Source organism: Marmota monax, unplaced genomic scaffold, assembly GCF_021218885.2.
Source record: "Marmota monax isolate L192 unplaced genomic scaffold, Marmota_monax_Labrador192_F-V1.1 WCK01_AAM20220418_F8-fsc00003, whole genome shotgun sequence".
Taxonomy (NCBI): Eukaryota; Metazoa; Chordata; class Mammalia; order Rodentia; family Sciuridae; genus Marmota; species Marmota monax.
Window position 1 is genome coordinate 8617877 of NW_026694084.1, and position 17904 is coordinate 8635780.

The 17904-nt window shown below is 35.1% G+C and overlaps 1 protein-coding gene across 3 annotated transcripts in view; it reads right to left on the reverse strand.

The window, feature by feature from the left end:
• Rgs22 (regulator of G protein signaling 22) overlaps window positions 1–17904 on the reverse strand; it is a 110288-nt gene that overhangs the window by 5470 nt on the left and 86914 nt on the right. Inside the window, exons 21-27 of one of the 3 annotated variants that reach the window (XM_046465008.2) lie at window positions 15661–15822; window positions 11505–11684; window positions 7684–7839; window positions 2959–3054; window positions 759–852; window positions 572–655; window positions 312–362 (exon numbers count right to left, since the gene is read on the reverse strand). In XM_046465008.2, coding sequence (XP_046320964.1) covers window positions 349–362; window positions 572–655; window positions 759–852; window positions 2959–3054; window positions 7684–7839; window positions 11505–11684; window positions 15661–15822 — 786 coding nt within the window. In that variant the 3' untranslated portion in view covers window positions 312–348. Of the gene's footprint in view, window positions 1–311; window positions 363–390; window positions 656–758; window positions 853–2958; window positions 3055–7683; window positions 7840–11504; window positions 11685–15660; window positions 15823–17904 lie in introns of those variants that run through there. The other 2 variants (XM_046465007.2, XM_058585641.1) reach the window with 2 other exon arrangements.

Genomic DNA, 17904 nt, shown 5'->3' on the forward strand with positions numbered 1-17904 from the left:
TACTCTCAGTTCCTTCTTATATTCCCATTTTGGGAAAACTGTGCTATATCCCATTCTTCCATCCATGTTCTCTGTGGAAGAGAGGATGGATAAGTACTAAGTACTCTCAAAGGCATTACTTCTCAGGAGAGACAATACCATTCAAAAGGAGGACAAGATGTTCTGACCCCTTGATTTGTCAGTGGGGCACGGATGTGTAGATGTGTGTGGTGTGTGTGCGTGTGGTTTATGTGTGCACAGCTGCACACATATATATGAGTGTGTGCTAAAGGGACATGGTGGGAATGACCATCTCTCAGACTAGGACTCACCTTGCACCTATCAGCAACAGGATGCAAACACTGACAATCAATGCTGTCCCTCTGGAAAAGAGGTCAAGTTGTAGGAATAAATATCTTAATCTTTCCTCCTCAGCAAGGAGAGAAAACACAGAGACAGAACACACCAGGACACACTCGCATCCCTAACTTGGGATTCAGGGAAGTGGGGGTTCTGAATGGCCTCCATGTTCTGAATGGCCAATTGAGAGGCAGAAAGGAGGACTGAAGATGGACTAGCCCTGGAAACTCACTCAGGAGGCTGACGGTAGACCAAGTCTTCTTCAAAGACAAGACTGAACCAGAAGGCCTAAATAAATTACTTAGTGATGATGTACCTGTGCAAAATGAAAGGAATAAAAAGTAATTGCTGAAATCCTCTAAAATTAATCTGTGATAGGAAATAGCAAAATAATCTTGTAAATAAAGAGAAAAACTTACCTGCAAGCATCTTTCTTTCCAGTTCCTCTTGGATTTTAAGAAGAACTCTTTCCTGTTCTAAGGCTTCTATATACTTTGAGTAGCACCAGGTTGGCTGGAAAAATGATTTTCAAAGTTAATTCTAGAAATTTTTGCCTGAGGAAGTAAACTGGAGTTAAAATGACTTCTATTATTGAGGGTAAAATGACTTATATCGCTTCATTTAAACTTTTTATTGAAGTATAACACATACGAAGAAAAGTATGCATATCAGAAGTTTAAGGGGTATAAATTTCACAAGCTGAATTTGCTTAGTAAACATTTTGGGCATCAAAAATTATTATCAATCTATCTTACTCCTTTTCTTAGAATGTTTATGATACAGTAAGGGCATTCTAAAAATTTTTGCCTAAATCTGTAAATTTCCTGGATGAGTGTGGAGGGGGAGGATGTGAGGATGATGATAATATTGCTCAGTGAATCAGTGTCACAAAAGCTTTATAGATATCTTGACAGTTAAATCTTTACATACTAGGTGCTTATAAAAGATCCAAGATTTTGCGGGTAGGAGAATCAGAGGATAATTTTTGCAATTGGATTAATTACAATTTCAATGTGCAAAATCTAGCTGAAAAAATGCATATACCAGGCACCCACCCACATTTGCAAAATGGCAGTGTTATTATTATTTTACAAATTGCTAGAGTAATTCAACATAGATACTTTAAATAGCTATAATAACTATGATATACATTTATATTTATAAAATGACTTTGGTTTCCAAAGAGTATTTCTTCTTTCTTTCTTTCAGTATTGAAAGAACAAAAATTGAAAAAAAAAATCAAACCCATGAGCATTCTACCTCTGAATTATATCTCTAGCCCTTTTTATTTTGAGAGAGGGTTTTACTAAATTGCTTAGGCTGGCCTTAAACTTGTAATCCTCCTGCTTCAGCCTCCCAAACCATTGGGATTACAGGAGTATATCACCACTTCCGTTTCAAAAGCTTTTCCATTTCCTACAAATATCTTGAGCTATCTGTTAGGACATTATCATCTCATTTCTCTCTTTTTACAAATAAGAAAGCAGACTCAAAGGAGATTATGTGCTGAGTTTCAGTCAATGAGGTAATGCTGAATTATAAGGGCAGAGTAAAAATTATAAACCTGGTCATCTACATCAGCATTTCCTTCCTTCCTTCCTTCCTTCCTTCCTTCCTTCCCTCCTTCCTTCCTTCCTCCCTCCCTCCCTCCCTCCCTTCCTTCCTTCCGTATCAGATTGAACTCAACCACTGAACCACATCCCCAGCCCTTTTTTTATTTTATTTAGAGACAGGGTCTCACTGAGTTGCTTAGGGGCTTCGCTAAATTGCTGAAGCTGGCTATGAACTTGTGATCCTCCTGCCCCAGCCTCCCTAGCTGCTGGAATTATAGGCGTGCACCACGGAACCCTGCCATTTACCCCTTTTCTTTTTACACTCTGTTTTTGAAGTTTAACACTAATCATTTACTAATATATTTCTGAATGTATTTCTAGGTATTGTACACTTTTAGATATTTCTCTTTCAGCACATGGTTGCATAAAATTGAATATTTCTGTTCTCACAGTAAAGCTTTTCAGTCTATTAGTTCAACCAGATAACTGAAGTTATGTGACATTCCTGAGTGCTAAAATGATTGTTTCTTGAGTCAGTATTATCCTAAGATGCAAACACTTTCAATATAAAATAATCAAAAATGCACATAATCTCATGAAATTTGGGGAGAAGTGATATTAATGTGCTCATTATAAAAATAAACAAAAAAAGTTGTGAATGTATTAGTCAATGGCCAATTTAATGACCGCTTCAAGAAATTAGAAAACTGAAACAAAGCATTAACGTTCTTCTGTCATCTCTTAACACAAGAATATAACAACATATATATATATACATATAGTTTTTTTCTCTCTTATTCTCTTTTCCAGTAAAATGGTCATTTCAACTTCTGCAACTTAAATCTTCATGTGTTTCAAGAAGTTATTTTCCTTGATTACATGTCCAGAATCAGCTTAAAAGTACTGTTCAACTCTAAAAACTCAAGGACATTCCCTTCCAATCATTCCTAGTGTTATAACTTTAGCCCCACTTTCAAACACCCCAGCACTGTCCAGTGACTGAGTTTGGGAGCCACCACACAGTCCTCTGGAGAGGAAGTGAGACCTGTGCTCTTTTGCTGCTTACCTGCCGGCCATATGCTTGCAGGCCTTGGAGGGGTTCAGTGACTAAGGCGCTTTTGGTAGCAGACCCTGTAGTACTTCCATATTGTTTGATTCCAAACTGTAATCATATTAAATTAAATTATTCCAGAAAAGGGATAATGCTATACTAATACGAATTTGAAGTGAAGAAGTTGTAATATCATGTGAAAAAATATTTCATGGTGAATGCTACAACTGAGTTTTCATCAAGTCATTTTGATCTTAATTTTCTTTTATACTAATATAAAATATTTTAAAACAAATGAGATAATGAAGTGGAATGTAAAATCTATTCCCAAATTCTAGCATCTAAGAGAAACCATTGTAACATTTTCAAGAACATCCATCCAGACTTCTCACGAAAGAAAATGCATAGAAATACAAATATAATCTATAATCTTAATGTTTATGTTTTGTCGATTGAATTTTATGCAATTCCAGCCACTGGGCCTGGGCAGGAGGGGTAGTCACAGGTATGCTGATAGCTATGCCAAACAGCAGAGTCTTATTTACTACTCAGTCCTTTTACAAAAGGAGTTTTGCTTTTTTTTGAGTTTTGAGTTTTGAGGGTTTTTTTGAGTTTTGAGTTCTTTTGCTCAACTTTGCTCTCATTTCCAATTTGATCTTATGCTTCACTGTCATGCCAGAGCGCCCTAATAATGGATTAACTATTCTGTCTTTAATATACACCATGTTTCCTTCAACTTACTGTCTCCAGACTTCTTAGTATAGTTGAGCTCAGTACATGCTGATCATCAATGTTTTTATTTTATTACTAATGAGAAGTGTTTGTTTATTTGTTCATTTTAGTTATACATGTTATACATATATAAAAAAATATATGTTGACATAATTTTAAAAGCATGAAATATATCTTGTTCTAATTCAGTTCCCAGTACCTCCCCTTCCCTTTCCTCTCTTCTAGGGATCTTTCTGTCATTTACTCATAGTTATTTTTTAATTAATTTCTTGTAAATGTACACAATGGTGAGATTCACTTAGTATATTTATATACATATATTCCCATCCCTTCCCTTTCCTTCATTCCCCTTTGTCTACTCTACTGAACTTCTATACCTTCCCCCCACTCCCACCCCCCGCTTATTGTAGATTAGCTTCCACATATCAGAGAAAACATTCAACCTTTTATTTGGGGGGATTGGCTTATTTCACTCAGTGTGATAGTCTCCCAAGCCACCCATTTACTAGCAAATGTCATAAAGTCATTCTTCTTTATGGTTGAGTAATATTCCATAGCGTATATATACCACATTTTCTTTATCCATTCATCTATTGAAGGGTACCGAGATTGGTTCCATACCTTAGCTATTGTGAATTGAGCTGCTATAAATATTTTTGTGGCTGTATCAATATATCATGCTGATTTTAACTCCTTTGGATATATTTCAAGGAGTGGGATAACTGGGTCAAATGGGGTTCCATTCCTAGCTTTTTGAGTACTCTCTATACTGCTTTCCAGAGACGCTGCACCAATTTGCAGTCTGACCAGCAATACATGAGTGTATGTTTTCCCCCCACATCCTCGCCAACATTTGTTGTTACCTGTATTCTTGATCATTGCCATTCTGACTGCAGTGAGATGAAATCACAGTGTAGTTTAAATTTGTATTTCTCCAATTCTTAGAGATGTATGACATTTTTTCATTTGTTGATAGTTTGGATTTCTTAATCTGAGAACTGTCTGTTTAGTTCATTTGCCCATTTATTGATTGGGTTACTTGCTTTTTTGGTGTTAAGTTTTTTGAGTTCTTTGTATATCCTGGATATTAATGCCCTATCTTAGGAGCAAGTTGCAAAGATTTTTCTCCCATTCTGTAGACTCTCTCTTCATGCTCTTGATTATTTCCTTTGAGGTGAAGAAGCTTTATAATTTGATGCCATCCCATTTTTTTTGAGAAGACAGAACATGTCTTTTAAATGCAAACATCATCCAGAACAATGTTTGCTAAACACTAAGTTTGCCAAATATAGCAGGTGATTACGGAAAAGAACTAAAGCATTAATCTTAAATATTAATTTGTATCTCCAAATTTTACACAATGTTCTACTACATTTCATTTTTTTTTAGTGATATACGACAGTAGAATGTATTTTGACATTATACGTACATACATTCCCATTCTTGTGGTTATACATGATGTGGAGTTACAACCAGTAGTGTATTCATATCAGTTGTGTCTGATTCATTGTATGGTCTTTCCTATTCCCATCCCCTTTGTCTAATACAATAAATTTTTATTCTTCCCTCCCTTATTGTATGCTAGCATCTGTGTATAAGAGACAATATTTGGCTTTTATTTTGGGGGGATTGATTTATTTCACTTAGCATGATAGTCTCCAGTTCCATTCATTTACTAGCAAACACCATAATCTCATTCATTTTTATGGCTGAGTAATATTCCATTGTGTATAAATACCACATTTTCTTTATCCACTCATCTGTTGAAAGGTGTCATCCCATGTAGGGTTTTTTTTTAAATATTTTTTTTATTTATACATGGACACAATATCTTTTTTTTTTTAATTTATTTTTATGTGGTCCTGAGGATCGAACCCAGTGCCTCATATTGCGAGGCAAGCACTCTGCCACTGAGCCACAACCCCGCCCCTATGTAGGGATTTTTTATTTTACTTCTTGTGCTTTAGGAATCTTGTTAAGGAAGTCAGTTCCTGAGCTGACATGTTGGAGTGTTGGGCCTATATTTTCTTTTAGCAGTGCAGGGTTTCTCATCTAATTCCTAGGCCTTTGATCCACTTTGAGTTGAGTTTTGTGCGGGGTGAGAAATAAGGGTTAAATTTCATTCTATAGCATATGGATTTCCAGGTTTCCCATATATGTGTTCTTTTAAAATCTGCATTTTCATGCAAAATATTTTATGAAAACGTTTCTATGTAAAGAAACACAGAAATGGAATGTAAGCTGGGCCTTTGTATTATTTGCCATTAATATGTTTACTTGTAGAACAGCATCTGTCACATAGGATGTCCTCAAATATTTTCTGAATGATAAAATGAATAAATTAGATCACCATTTTCAATGACTAAATAGTCTTATGCACTCAATGTTTGTTGAATGATAAAATGAAAAACATATACTATCATTTTCAAAACGTGATTAAAGGGATATACTTAGATAAATTAGAAATTTAGGTGATTTCCAACTTTGTGCTATTATAAATGATGCTATGTACATATACCTTTGTGCATTTTTATGATTATCTCCTTTAGAATAAATTTCTAGAAGTGTATGTGCTGACTTTTAAAAAATGAACATTTTAAACAATATTTGTTGTCAAACTATCCTTTAGAAAAATGTGCCATTTTATACCTTCTCTAATAATGGATGAGTTTATATGCCTCTTTCTCACAAGCTCAACAAACAGTGGATATTGCCAATATTTTCTTCTGTGCCAGTCTTCATGTCTTTGGTTAACAGGGAGGCTGAATACCTTTGAACGCTTTTGTTTATTTGTAATTTTTTTTTGGGGGGGGGATTGCATACTAACACTCTTCATCCAAATTTCTATTAAGAGTATTTACCTTTTTTCTGATTTGTTTTTATAACTTATATCTTAACTTTTATCTCCCAATTTGTCTTCTAATCTTATTTTTTGCCATTTAAAAGTTTAAAATTTTTATTTAGTGAAGCTACGTGCTCTTTTTGTTAATAAATTTGACACTGTTCGTTTTAAGTATTTGATATTAAACTAAATGAAAGTTATTTTCATGAGATTCTTTTTCTCTTATCATAACTTTCTTCAGATTACCGTGTTCCATTTAACTACTTGATAAGAATAAAAATGAAAGATATGTTTGATATTATTTTTACAATAAAGAAGAAAAATTATTGCTACATTTGTTTTTGAAACAGAGTCTCCCTATGTTGCTCAGGCTGCTCTTGGATTCCTGACCTCAAGCCATCCTTCCACCTCATCCTTCAAAGCATCTGGGACTGAGGTGCACAGACCCACTGCCACAGTATCAATGTGACTAACATTTACTTTATGACACGTGCTGTGTTCTACATGTTTTTCAATGGTATTCTGTGATGTAAAGTATATTACACTCTTTATTTTACATACACCACATAGAATTCCTGATTTATTCAATAAACGATGATTATTAATAATAAAGCAACATGCTGGCTAAGGGATTTGTGCTTATAAGCATGGATGAAGAGTCAGATGGGCTCTCTCTCTCTCTCTCTCTCTCTCTCTCTCTTTATACTGGGGATTGAACACAGAGCTGCTTTACCACTAAGCTACATCCCCAGCCCTCTTTACTTTTTTAAATTTTGAGACAGGGTCTTGCTAAGTTGCTGAGGGTGGCCTTGAACTTGTGATTCTATCTTTAAGGATCTCTATCCATCAAAGATGGCAGATGCAGAAACTTACAGGACAATAAAAAGCATGCTTTACGAGAAGGGGGAACATTACTGCAGCAGATGTAAGCTGTTTGCGTAGCTAGGAGAGTTAAGGAAGACTTCACATAGAAGAGGCAATATTTGAAATGAATCTTGGGGAATTCAAAAGTAAATCTGAAACCTCTGAACAAAGACTTAAAAGCCACTAAAATCTGTATTCCATAACTTATCTCTATATTCCCTCAGTGAAAATTCTTCTACAAATTCACACATACCACATACCTTTTCAAAGTACGATTCAATCCCAAAGAAGTCTTGTCTTACCTTTCCCAATTTTTCGTCATCTGTGCTTGAGGATTTTATTTTCTTACTATATTCTTGTCTTCTCTCTAACACACTCATAATTTTTTCATCAGTTAAATTCTTCCTAAACTCACAGAATTGTGGCCAAAATTTAAACAGAACCCCAAAAATTGTCATCTGTGTAAAAAAACAAAGTATGTCTCAGATTACAATTTTATATAAATGCATCAATTTAAACTCTAATTCACCATAATAATGGATTAACTATTCTGTCTTTAATATGCACCATGTTTCCTTCAACTTATTGTCTCCAGACTTCTTAGTACAGTTTAGCTCAGCACATGCTTATCATCAATGTTCTTTTTATTACCAATGAGAATTCTTTCTTTAGAAAAAATACACACACACACACACACACACAGACCAAATACACTTAAAAGTCACTTTATTCTTATGTTTCCCTAACCAATTGATTGTATTAATAAAGAATCCATTAGGTCTTTTTAAATAAGAAATTTATGTTTTCTTTTAAAACATATACTAGTTGATCTGCTACACACTGCTGTTCTACACAAGTATTCCAAGTATTCAGTTCATCAAGGGAAACTCCCCCACCCCCTTTTCTTTCTTTTAGAGAAAGGAAATACCATTTTGCCTCTGGAAAAGCTCTTAAACAAAGCTGCAGATCTAAGAATAAATCTTGAGTAACTTTTAAATGATATAATCTTTCTTTTATGTGAGAGCAAGAAAAGTAACATTTAGAAAGCAGAATGGTATCCTAGACAAATGCTTTCTATAAGGACACTTTACATTAAGTGATTAATTGTGATATTTACAGAGATAAGAATAGTTGCTCTAATTCCCATGCCAAGTTTTTCCATTAGTTCCAGAGGCATACATTACTTCCAAGAAGGTAGGACTTGCCACATCAAATCAAGCCCAACATCGTATGGCTAGGAATGGCCTTTACCTAATGCCCTAAGAAAAATGAACCATCCCATTAGGCACCAAGCCAACTCTTAAGGGAAAAGAAGATTTTTTTATTTTTTTTACAAAGTAAATACTTCATGGTTGACAGTCCTGAATCGGCATATTTCATTGCTCCACTTTTCCATACATGAATGTGATTCATAATTATAAAATCATTCACCCTTTTTAAAGGACAGTTTTGTGACTGAATTCCATAGACTCCTGGGAATGTGATCATAAAATCTAGAGACATTTTATTTGATGAAATGCATGCTTTGAAGAAAATTTCATTTATATTTATCTGCCACTCATTTAATTAGGTAATCCCCTTGTCAATATACTGGTATCACAGTAGCTATATGAACTTTAATTTAATTACTCCTTCTTCTCTGACCACCAATTTTTGTGCCTACTTCTCCATTCTCTCTCCAAAATCTTAATCATTCCCATCTCTCAAATGTATGTATCTCCATGTAGAAGGCTCTCTAGTAAGTTCACCCAATTAGGACATGATGTTTTACTAGAAGTCATAAAAGCTCAATATTTCCAAAAGATGCAATTAAGATTTTAGGTTAATGCCTATAATTAATAAATGGAATCTGTACCTCCAGAAGGTTAAAAGAAAACCAAATTGTGGGGTAAAGAAAATAATAACTACAGAACTACTCTGCTCAATGCTAGTAGATGAGCAATGGTTTTAGTATGAATCAAAGGATCAGTGAAAACTTGGCTGATGATGAAATTTTCCAGCCACTGGGCATGGGCAGGAGGGGTCGTCACAGGTACACTGATGGCCATGCTAAACAGCAGAGTCTTATTTACTACTCAGTCCTTTTGCTCAACTCTGCTGTCATTTCCAATATGATCTTATTCTTCACTGTCATGCCAGATCTCGTCTCACATCGTTCATTCATAAAGTCAAAAAATGTGCCAAGCATTTGGGCCACAAAGGTAAGAAAGAAACATTCCTTGTCCTCAAAAGGCTTACAGCCTAATGGGAAAGTCAGACATGAGGATAGTCACTTGTAGTTTAGTGTGATAAGGGCTCTGACAGGGACAGATACAGGAAGAAAAGAAGATACAGCACAACGCTCAGGAGAGAAGACAGTAAGAGCCATTTCAGGAAGACCCGGGGAGAGATGGCAGGAAGCGGTAAGAGATGGAGCCAGGCAGGTATGGAGGATGTGGACTTCATTCTGAGGGCAGTGGAGAGAACAACGGAAACGTTTTAAGCAGAGAAGTGACATGATCAGACATATTTTAGAAAGATAACTCTGTTTGCAGATTGAGTTGAAAGGACTAGAGAGAGCCCAGAGGCAGGGGGTTTTGGTAATTTGATGTGAGACTTGTTACATATCTGAAGTGTGGTACAGTTTAAGAAAATATAGGTAGAGTGACAGCTGACAAGGAGACAAATGGACACATCTGAGGAAGGGATTAGCTGAGGGAGTAACAAAATGAAGGAGAGGGAAGACATGAAGATGGCAACCAGATACTAGCTGTATACCTGGGGAGGGATAGGTGGTATGCCATTCTCTGAGCTTCCTTGGGAACAACAGAAGGAATAACAGATTCAAAGGGATGAGGCCCCCAAATAAAGATCCTGTATTTTCAGAGGCTTCAAACTCTATATTTAAGCTATTGCTAGGACTCCATTTTAGGACATCAGACAGAAGTCACAGGCCAGAGGTCACCAATAAAGCTCACTGGCTGCAATTCCTGAAGAGTGTGCCAGAACCAGCCAGTGTCCCTAGCTCCAGGTCTCTAACACCAGGCTCAAGGTCTTTGAAATAGACTGGCAAGTCCTGTCTGGGTTTGTCAGTACCCCGAGGCGAGGCCAAGCTTTCTCTAAGACCTCTTCATTAACAGATGCTCTGATTCTGGCACCCTGTTTTCTCTATTTCTCTCTAGCACATCCTCAATCATGCCTCTCTATATTTTTGCCTGTTTTAATGCATATTTTGGATTGTGAGTCCACTTTCAATCCCTTAGAGGACTTAGAGCACAGCTGGCTTACAAATGAAAGTTAAGGAACAATGGCCTTTTTCCATGCTCAAGGGCAATCATACTCTAAATCTCTGTTTCATATCACTTAATTCATGACATGGCCTTCCCTATTACCCCTATTATAATTTATTTTTCTTAATCATTTTTTAAGAACAACATCACTAAAAGGCTTTTCAAAATGCAAATAAATTATGTTCACCAAGTCAATGTTTTCTATTATTTATCTTAAAAAGAAGTAACTTGAGCAGGTTAACAGACATGATTTTCCTTTCATGAGTTTGTGTACTTTATGTTGGTTGAATACTTAAATCTCCTCTCACTTATTTTATGAGCTATGTGAATATTCCAATCTTTAAAAATATACAAATCTTGGGACACACATATTTTACACATTTTTGAGGTAGCAGATATTTTAAAAAGAAATATGAATGGTGGGAAAGGAAGGAGGAATTAGCTGGAGTTTTTTTAGTAAATTAGAAATAAAAATGGTAACTACTGAAAGTCAAAGCGTATTATTTAGTTTTATTTGCTATATCTTATCACCAACAAAATAGCACGTGACTTACTATTTTCTTATATTTAAATGGCACGGCAAACTAATTTAAACATCCCAGTACTCAGAAGATTGAAATCTTGCCAAATATGAATAATGTAAAGGCTTTAAAAGAATATCTTGATTGTCAATGTATATTTTAAATATTTTTTTTAGTTTTCAATGGACCCTGTATTTTATTTATTTATATGCAGTGCTGAGAATCAAACCCAGTGCCTTGCACATGCTAGGCAAGTGCTCTACCACTGAGCCACAACCCCAGCCCTATTAATGTATTTTAAAATATGCTTAGCCACATGCCCTGATCTCTTACCTGTGCCTCTCTAAATATATATGGTCCTAACTCCTTCCTGTGTTCAATAATCTTCTGGGCTTGCTCTACTGGAATGTCAATTTGCAAAGCTGGTGGAATGTAAGAATTAATGAAGCAGTTGATGATAGTTGTGATCTTTTTCTGGATGACAGACCCATCACAATGGGAATGGCACAAGTCCTAAACAAGGAGGAGGAAAGGAAAGACAAAATAATATGTGATCAATGCATTACTAAAACACTTTCGTAGACCTATGTCTGCAAGGTATTTCATTTTAACTTCAGGTTAAGAGGGCACCAGAACATGTCAAGGCTATCTTAAATAAATAAATAAATAAATAAATAAACATAGCTTTTCTTTCTGTTGGATTTGAAGAACCTAAAACTAATACATGCACCTTATATAGGTACAGATTTCATTTAATACAGATCACTTGTTTATCCAGGCAAAGAAACAGTTTTAATGCCTGCTTTGACTCATTTAATGACTATATATTGAGAGCCTGCTACCTGCCAGACACAGACTGAGACTACTCCAGACACAGCTCATGCCCTTGGAGGTTTCAATCTCTACTGCAGAAATGTGAAAACATGCTACTTAAATTCAGGATAGCTAGTTATGGTATGTTATGGTAGAGGTATATAGAAGATCCGTGCAGCATATCAAGAATGGGCATCTAACTCAGGCTACAGGTAGATGCAATAGCTTTCCCCGCCAGGCTGCTTTTTCACCAAATTGACTTGGGCTTAAAAAGGCTAGTGAAGAAAGTGGGCCTGCTGGTGGTGAAAAGGAATGGCATTATATATCGTTTAGTATGTATATTGTTCCAATTACCCCATCATATTATCCTCTTCATAAAAAACATAAAAGTAATACCATCTCTTAAACTGACCCAGTTTTTAAGTCACAAATAAAGGGATATTCTTTTTCTTAATAAAGAGATAACTTAGTCTGAATTATAGCATTTTCCAGCCACAGACATTAGCTGAAATGTTTCCTTCTGGTAAGTTCTCCAGGACTCCAAGAAAGACATCCATCCTACCTACTTCCATAACATCCTGGGCTTCCCTTGCTGTTGCCCTAATGACACACTTGTTATTGCCTTATCTACCATCATCTGAACCTCTATTGACACCATGAGTTTGGAGAGAGAAGATTATTTTGATTGTGGTTGAATCCTCAGGATATATAACCTGGCCCCAGGTAGGGGCTCAATAAGATATTTTTAATTTATTTTTCTGCTACTAGAATGAATTTAGTGAGGGTTCTACCACTGAGCTGCATCCCCAGTCCTTGTGATTTTTTTGAGACAGGTCTCACTAAGTTGCTTAGGACCTCACTAAATTGCCAAGGTTGGCCTTGAACTTGTGCTCCTCCTGAGTTGCAGGGATTACAGGTGTGCGCCACTAGGTCCGGCCAGACATTGTTTTCTAATCAGTTGAAAGCAAACAAATTTGAAAACTTCTAATTCTAGGTCAGAAATTACCTAATATTTATTAAGTGTCCAGTACCTATCAGTCATTGTATTAGCTGTCTTACACATAATATGAAAGAAAAATTCTTGTACCAGTCATGTAAAATTTATGTATGGTTTGGCAAAAGTTATGTGTGAAAAAGCTTAATATAAAACATTATATTGTAACAATGGTTAGCATTTCTATTTAATTTAGCATCACCTTAGAAAAAACATATTTAAATGGCATTTGTTACATTATGGGATGCATTCGTTGCCATTACTAGTGGGCTTATCATATAGAAGAATTTTTTGATTGGGCCTGATTTTTTTCCTAATTGTCCCACCCTGTCATGCCACTAGCCTAGTTAACTGTCACCTATTATAGAGGTTTTGTTAAGTATGTTTCCTTCTAGTAAGTTCTCCAAGACTCCAAGAGAGACGTCCATCCTGCCTACTTCCCTAGCATCCTAGGCTTCCCCTGCTGCTGTTGCCCTAATGACACACTTATTATTGCCTTGTCTGCCATTGTCTGAACCTCTCTTGATATCATGAGTTTGAAGAGAGATTATTTTGATCATGGTTGAACCCTCAGGATATAGAACCTGGCCCCTGGTAGGGGTTCAATAAATATTTGTTAGATGAAAATGTCCTTCTAATCTTTTCTGTATAAACACACACACGCACACACACACACACACACACACATTTTACATCAAATCATACTGTTTTCTAGTAGCTACTTTAGAATAAATCAATGATATAAACATGTTTTTCCATCATTGATGATTCTCCCACAGCATGATTTTTACTGACACAAAGTATTCTGTCGTGGAGATGTTTCATAATTGTAACCAGTGTCCTCTTGTACATCTGGTTCTTTCTGATTTTTTCACAATACAGAATAACATCTGATTAAGCTTATTCCAGCCAGCTCTTTAAATATTACCGTAATTATTACTAGGAGACAGTGTTACTTTGAGGTTAAGAACTTAGGCTTTCCCATTGGAATGACTTGTTTCAAATTCTTGCTCTATGATTTAACTAGCTGGTGATGTTGGGAGTTTAACTTTTTGTGTGTGTGCTTTAGTTTTCTCATCTGTAAAATGGTGAAAATATCCTTGAACTCATAGGATACTTGTGAAGAATAAATTCATTATTACATGAAAAGCATTAAGACAATATCTTCCAGACAATAAATGTTTAGCAGAGTAAGCCCCATAAGATGAGCTCAGTGAAGGCTTTGCCCAGTGGAGCCCCTTCCAGCCGGCAAGTTCCCTCAGGACCCAGTACAAGGGCCACCACTCCTGCTGAGATCTCCCTGCCCCACCACCCCAGCATTACCTCTGTGCTACACCTATACCTACTCAAACCCTGCCAACACACTGTGCTCACCTTTCCAGACACAAAAGAGATGCTTCTCAGAGGAATGGATTTATTCCCATAGCGTGATTTCTAATTTTATAGTGTATTTTAAAATATAGCCACCGAGTATTCTTAAGTCCTTCATGCCATACTGTAGAAAAGATACTAAAATGGAGACTAAGGGCAGCCACAACACTAAGAGTGGCTTCTATGAGTCCATGTTCTTTTTAAATATTTTTTTTATAAGGTTTACCTCATTCTTCTTGTCCTATCAGTCTTGGGCTTATTCATGTTCATATTCACTTTAAGATGATTCTGCTCACCCTGCTCAAAAATTGTCTGTTGTGGAAAGCAAACTCTACCTCCTTTCTAATTCTCAAAAATTTTATTTTGGTATGATTGTTGGGAAACATTGTGAAAAAACTTCTCAAAAAAAATTTTTTTTTTCTGTTACAACCTAAACTGAGAATAGTACAAAACCAGAAAAAGGTAGAAAAAAGTTTCATGTATGTTGGAGAAAGCATGAATTTTATTGAACAAATATTATGCAACTGTATTAGTGTTGCATAATACAAACTTACATTATAGACCAACTGAAAACACTGTACTCTTGAATTCTAGTTTGATTTTTATTCCCCACTCTTACAATGAGATAAAATAGGCTGATTACAAGAAAATAAGCCTACACCCCTGGGAGCATTTAAACAGATGCTAGATACCTCTTAAGTATTTTTAGACAACATTTCTCTGTTCAAGTCTAGACAATATAATATATGATTCCATTAAACACTTTAATCTGCAAATAAACTATCTGTGTGTCTAACCCCTTATTCTCTTATTTATTTTGTTAAGAATTTGGCCTTTCTTTCTAATAGAAAAACCTTTCTCATCTGTGGTTTATCTATAAATCGGAATCTCTGATTACAATTGCTATAAATTTAGTTGGGAGGAATTCTTATAAAGAGGTATTGGCTATATGGATATCTTAAGGGAAAAAATGTGTATGGCACACTTATATATATATATATACATATGTAAGATAGAAAAATTCAGTTAAAACTCTCTCCAGGAAGGTACTCATTCTATGATCATAATACATGTTAATGCCTTTAAAAAACCTATTACTACCATTTTAGGACTTACTCTTCACGATATAATAGTAAGTGTATCTAGACAACGAGTAATAAGCATCTCAGTACTTAAAATTGGGATGAAGAAGATGGCAAAATTGAGATCTTATACAAATCTTGTCTAGAGAGTTATAGTTAGGAATTTGATATGTTAATGCATTTCCTCCTCAAAAAAGAAGTGGTTTTTCCTCAGCTTCCAATACGATACCTTATATTTTTGTACTTCTTGCCAAAAGAGCACCCCGTTTTCTAGTAAATCTCCTTTTAGAGCCACAAAACGTTGGAACTGTCTTGCAGTAACTGGATTCAACAATGCTTTACGAAAAGCAATAATATCACTCCATGAAGAAATCCATTTACTCTCCACTGGCTGTGCAAAACAGAATACAGAAAATTAACTGTGCTCTAAAAAGTAGAAAAGTCACCAAGTAGGCTAAATTACTGACTTTTATCTCCTTTAATTTTGGCTGTTGAAATTCATGTCATGTATACCATAGAACTGGACAACTCCCCTCCCCCGCTCTCTTGTCTCCTGTATATTTTTATGGCATCATGTTTTTTAAAGGTAGAGGGAAAAGGAAATGACTAGTTGACTTAGAACACATGGCTACATAGAGAATGTTAAAACACTGCAACTTGGCAACCCTACCTGTCGGCGGGTGGTAAGAGTTCGGCACTCAAACACAACATGATAATCTTAATGTCATGATTAGATATTACTCCATTATTTATTTTACTATTACATAATTCTCCTGCCTTTTAAAAAGTAAAAGCAGTGTAACACTTAAGAGTTTCTAATTTTTTAAAGATATCAATTAATTGAACTTCACTATAATTGTATCCTGAAAGCTCATGGTTTTAGGCAGAACATCTTCGTATTATTTTAATAATACATTATGATTAATAATCAATAATTATAAAAACAAGTAGTAAGTAACTTTTTTAAAATAATAAAGTTTCTCTGCTGAGGATTTGCACCATGCAACATGAAATCCAGAGGCACCCATGGTGCTTCAGTAATGCTGAAGGGCATTTTTAACCTACATGTATTTTATATCTTCACAATTTTGAAATATAACATGTCTCCTCCTTTTATTTTGATTATTTAAAATCACACATTCAATTCCCTTTATCCTCTCAGATTAAAAAACATAAGAAATGGATTTTATTGAATTTGATGAATAGATTTTAATTTTATTGAAGTTCCCCAGAGTTGATCGTCGTGTACAACCATACAAGAAAGCATCATTCCCAAGGCACCATTTTAGATGTACTTACAGATTATATTAATGATTAAATTACAAGAAAAATATTTATCACTGACAAGGCACAAAATAAATTCCTTGGGAGAAAAAATCATATATGATCATCAATACAAATGTTTAACAGAGTTACATAAAGTGCCGTGGGAATACAAAGGAAAGAATAACTAATTCTGCATGGAAAAGTGAAGCCTTTAGAGATCAGGGCTTGAAGATGACATCTGAGTTGGAACTGAGGGGTGAACACATTTCCAGGCAATCTGGATGGGTGGTGGTGCCATTAACCCAGATAAAGTGCATAGATGTCTATCACTGCTTTAGTGAGGCACATGCCATGGTCTCTGGACAAAAACTTAAGTCCCTTACCATCTGGTCCATATTAAAATTATAGCCCCATAAATAGAAACAACTATGGATTAGACTGGGATGTTTATTTAAAACCCACTCAACAAATACTGTTTTAAGACCTGCTTCTTAAGATACTAAAACTTAGTAATTTAACTAAAACCCATAATTTAACTAAATAGAAAATAATATAATATATAAGGCACAATAAGAAAATATAAGCTCATTCTATTTAGTATTCCAACTAAAAACACAGAAAAAAAATCAAACATTTAAAAAAATTATTTCCGTTCAAGAGGAAATCCAGGAAAGAGCATCCTAACAGACACATGCACTCCTCTAACATTTGATTAAATTTTTATCTTTGTTGGTTTGCAGGGGATCACCTGGGCCTAGTGTGGCCTTCTATCATGACCTGCAGAAGAATAAATACACATAAACTTGTAGGCTCAAAGGGATGACTATGTTCATGATGCTTATAAATCGCAAAATGGGCAATTACTAGTAAGGTATCATTAGAGTGGGTTTAATAATCACTGAAATGATAGTATCTTAATTATTTTAAAGCTAAACTTATTCTAAATAAAGGGGATAATGTAAAATGTCTAAACTTGCTGATCCCATTGCATACTATTCTTTTTGTATAATCTACTCTCAAAAATAAATAAACTACCATATGCTGGAAAGAATAGCTTGTCTCAATAAATCCATCACAATCAGAATATATATGTGTGTGTGTGTGTGTATATATATATATATATGTGTGTGTGTGTGTGTGTGTGTGTATGTACACATATATATGTGTGTACATATATGTATATATGTATGTGTTTTATATATACATA